Below are 4,017 nucleotides of genomic sequence, written 5' to 3' on the forward strand. Positions count from 1 at the left end.
GTAGGTCCGTCTCAGCCCTCAAGATCCACGATACTGCGGATCTGCTGGCCCCGCCCAGGACCTTTCTCTTTCGCCTGTCTTGGGAGAAAGAGCCGCTGCTGGTTGTCTGGCTTTTGAGATGCATCCACAGTCCTGATTTCATTTGGTTTTCACAACAGCTCATTTTACGGATGACAAGACTGACTGCGAGGGAAGGGGAATTGCCCAAGATATCGGACACCACCAACTCACTTTTAATGCTTGGCCCAGCATCGTCGAATTCAATCCTCACAATTACCTGAGCTATTTGTCCCCATTACAGATGAGGAAACCAGGGGGAGAGCCAGCCGGGGCCGCACAGCTGGGAGGGATGGAGCCTCGATTTCCCCAGAGGCAGCTGCTCCTTAGAACCTGAGCTCTTAACTCTATTCTGCGCTGGAAAATGAGAGGCAGAGCCAGGCCTGGAAAAACATCCTAGCCTCCTGACTCCCATCCTGGAGATGTTCTGTTTGTTTTTTTAAATTTCCAACTGTAGTAAACATACAGAAACATACAATTTACCATCTTAGCCATTTTTGTGTCCAATTCGGTAGTGTTACTTACGTTCCCATTGTCGTGCAACCAGTCTGCAGATTTTTTTTTATCATGCGAAACGCAAGCTTTGTAGCCATTAAACAACTCACCATTCCCCCAGCCCCTGGCGACTGCTGTGCTGCTTTCTGTCTCTGTGAATTTGACTAAAATAAGGTTGGAGCTGTCCTGTTTCTTAAAAGCCCTTCTCTGTTTTGCTGTTGAGCCATCTGTGCTCATTGTCAGCGGAATGAATTTGGAAGCCAGGGCTGCAGGAGTTCAGGGGAGGCCAAGCTCCTCAGGGCTGGGGTGGTCAAGGAAGGCTGCCTGGAGGAGGAGGAGGAGCAAGAGGGCTGCACCCCTTTCCCTAGAAGGCGCCAAGGTGGCGGTGAGGGTGACTCTGGGATGCTCCCGGTGGCCTGCCCTTTGGTTTATGACAGCCACCTCAGCAACTCCAACCTTTGCCCCCAAGTGAGCTCCTGTCAGATGGGTGGAGGCTCCAGGCCATCTCAGAGGGCCAGTGGCTGGCTGGGGAGTTGGAGCAGTCCTGCGCCTGCAGCCTTCAGAACCATGGGGGTAGGGCTACGCAGCCAGTCCTGGCGAGGACCCTGGCCCTCCTATGGCAAGCTCCAGGAGTCCTGGGGGAGGCCCCTGGAGGGCCGACGTCACCGGGCGCTGAGCCTCAGACGGGGGTGTGAGAAGACCAGGTCCTCAGAGAGAGGCCCAGAAGGGCTGGATGTCCCCGGTCAGGAGTGGCTGCCGGGGAGCCTGGGGGACACGGAACAGCTGATCCAAGTTCAGCAAAGAGAAAACCAGCGATGGCTGAGGCAGTATCAACAGGTTTGGCCAGGGGTTGATGATGAAGGAGACAGGGAGGAGGGGCTCTCCAAGGACCGGGACCAGGGCGGCAACGGCTCAGTGGTAGAAACATCCGGGGCCATAGACCAAGAAGACAACAGAGCTGTCTGGAGACACAGCTGGAGAGAGAGATTCCAGGCAGCATATTTCAGAGGGCTCTGAAGGCGTCTGGGATTTATGCCGTAGGTACTGGGGAGTCACAGATGGTTTTAGAGCAGGCAGGTGACACGGTCAGAGCTGTTCTAAGATGATTAATCTGTCAGTGTGTTGCATGGTCGGATTTTGCTGGAAGCAAGAAGATGAGCCCGTACAACGTCCCCAGGGTTGTGCTCCCCTCTCCCCTAGAAAAGCGGGGGTCGGGACCCCCTTGGTGGGAGCTGCTGGCCCTGGCCCTTCTCCTTCCTCTAGTGAGTGGCGCTTCTGTCTCTGGGGTCTACCACCACCTTGTGGCTGCAGGTGGAACAACACCGATGCCCAGTACTCCGCTGAGGGACCTGGGCCCTGATCTGCCCCTCCTCTGTCTTCCAGCAGGTAAGGAGAAGGTGGCAGCGCTTTGTCGCCAGCTTCCCCAGCGTGACCCTGAGCTGGCCGGCCTCCCCATAGCCCCCGCTGGGCACCATCAACTAAGGATGCTGGAAGTGGTGGGGGCCCCTCCTGCACCCAGGGGAGATGGGCATGTCTTCTGACTGATCTCTTTGCGGCCCTTCTGGACTGTGGATGGTGCGGCCTCCTACGTGGACTGCTCCGGCCTGCCTACGTGGCCTGCCACCAGCTCACTTGAGGCCCCTGTGGTTGCACCTCGACTCTGGCCCTCTGCTCCAAGGCTCGCTCACAGCAAGGGCCCCAACAGGGCTGCGAAGGAGGGGGCTCAGCTCTGCCTGCTGGTGGTCTCTGCCCTCCGGGCGTGGGGGTCCCTCCTGACATGTATGAAGGTCTTAGAAACCTGCCCAGAAGTGGGAGTGTCGACGCCCCAGGCCCCACACAAGACCAGTCATAAGCTTCCAGGCTGGAGCTCAGTGAAGCCAGACCTGTGGCTGAGAGGCTCTCACACATCACCCAGTGGCCAGGCCATGCCCCTCTGCCCTTCTGCTAGCAGCTAGTGGTGGGCGTGGCATGGGCCTCCCTCCCGGATGGAGAGCCCCCCTAGGCAAGGACCACGTCTGGGTCTGGGGGGACCTCACTGCTGGCGCTCTGTGGCTGAAAGGCCTGGGCCTGCGTATTGTCGCTTCCATCCTCACAGTATCCCGGTGATGGGAGCAGAGGAAGCCTTCCCTCCCTGTGTGACAGAGAGGGAAACTGAGGCCCAGAGTAGGGAAGGGATTATTGTCTTCAGCGTCTCTGGCCCCACCCCCACCCAGTGCCCAACACTGGGGCTGAACACAGGAATAAAGGTTGCTGAGCTGAAGAAAATGATTTGCCTCCTGACTAACTGGCCTAGACGCCTCTCCCAACCCCCGTGGGGGCAGGAAGGGCCCAGAGCTTCCCAGAATGGTGGGGCAGGAGCACCAGGAGGCTGGGCCCTTCCTGCCACTTCTCTTGACCTTACTCCCAAGCAGAATTACCCCCTCCTCCTGTGCTGACCTGCAGCCGGCTACTGAGGACCTGGCTCCCCCCAGCTCTCTAGCCCTTGTGCTCCATCCATGAGGCAGGGCTCACTCTGAGGCTCAGAGAGCGCAAAGGGTTCGCCCAGGGCCACACAGAGGGGAGGGTCTGACCCCAAAGAGCCTGAGCTCTTTGAGAGATACTGCACTTCATGTGGGGTCCCTGGGCTCTCCTGGCTCATGCAGACCCAAGGTCAAAGGTGAGGGCGCAGCAACAAGCATCCTGGTGCAGGGTCTATTCTGGGCTTGTGGGGTGACCTGGGGGTCCAATGGACAGACAGGTCCAACAGCTCTGTTTCCCCAGAGCCCAGAACCCTGGCAGGGCCACGGAGGAACAAGAGAGATCCTCAGAAAACTTTGTCCCAGACGGCCACTGGGATCAGAGCCTGGGACGGCTGGCTTGGAACCTGGACTGTGGGAGCTGACCGGAAGCTTCTAGCCCAATTAGTCACAACCTTTAGATGCCCCCTGCTCAGCCCCCTGCTGCAGCAGTCCCTAGGGTGCCTCTGGGGAACGCAAGGACTCCAGGATACGTGGTTTGGGTCCACTGCTGACAAACCGTCTCGACATCCAGAGGAGGAAACTGAGGCCCAGAATGGGGCAGGACTTCTTGTCATCCCGCAGGTCTCTGCCCTTGTGGCTCATCCTGGCCTGTTTGTCCCCAGGGATTCTCCAGCCCAACTCCTTGCTGTTCTTCTCCTTGTTGCACTCTGTGATCAGATTATCCACTTATGAGCTTGTGTCACCCAGAAGACACACAAGATGGAAAGTTCCACAGGGACCTGGCTTGCTCACCACTGGGACCCCAGTGCCTGGCTTGAGGCCTGGCACACAGTTGGTACTCAATAGGATGTTGTTGAGTAAATGAGGGATTGGCTCAAGGTCACTTAGTGAGCTGATGGCTGAGCTGGGCTGGGGGCTCCCACTCAGGCAGAGCATTTCTGCCTCAGCCTCATCAGCAACCCCATCCTCAGGGAGCCAGTTACCAGGGCCCTCTGCAGAGGCCTTC

At 58.1% G+C, this 4,017-nt stretch overlaps 1 protein-coding gene across 2 annotated transcripts; it reads left to right on the forward strand.

The window, feature by feature from the left end:
- The first annotated feature begins 1,052 nt into the window (after window positions 1-1,052).
- On the forward strand, window positions 1,053-2,837 carry C12H11orf86 (chromosome 12 C11orf86 homolog). 2 transcript variants are annotated; one of them, XM_023654965.2, is made up of 2 exons: window positions 1,053-1,389; window positions 1,936-2,837. In XM_023654965.2, exons 1-2 carry the CDS (start codon window positions 1,120-1,122, stop codon window positions 2,008-2,010), a joined length of 345 nt encoding a protein of 114 aa, XP_023510733.1. In that variant the 5' UTR covers window positions 1,053-1,119; the 3' UTR covers window positions 2,011-2,837. The 2 variants fall into 2 exon arrangements, with proteins under 2 accessions (XP_023510733.1, XP_014585069.1); XM_014729583.3 differs by having other exon boundaries at window positions 1,939-2,837.
- Window positions 2,838-4,017: the final 1,180 nt, after the last annotated feature.

The sequence above is a fragment of the Equus caballus genome, chromosome 12 (genome assembly GCF_041296265.1).
Source record: "Equus caballus isolate H_3958 breed thoroughbred chromosome 12, TB-T2T, whole genome shotgun sequence".
Lineage (NCBI taxonomy): Eukaryota > Metazoa > Chordata > Mammalia > Perissodactyla > Equidae > Equus > Equus caballus.

Bases quoted from the DNA above. Each gene is read 5' to 3' on its own strand.
- C12H11orf86 (XM_023654965.2), top strand. From the start codon at position 1,120: ATGGGGGTAGGGCTACGCAGCCAGTCCTGGCGAGGACCCTGGCCCTCC. The intron at 1,390-1,935 runs GTTTGGCCAGGG...TCTGTCTTCCAG, and splicing joins GGCTGAGGCAGTATCAACAG to CAGGTAAGGAGAAGGTGGCA.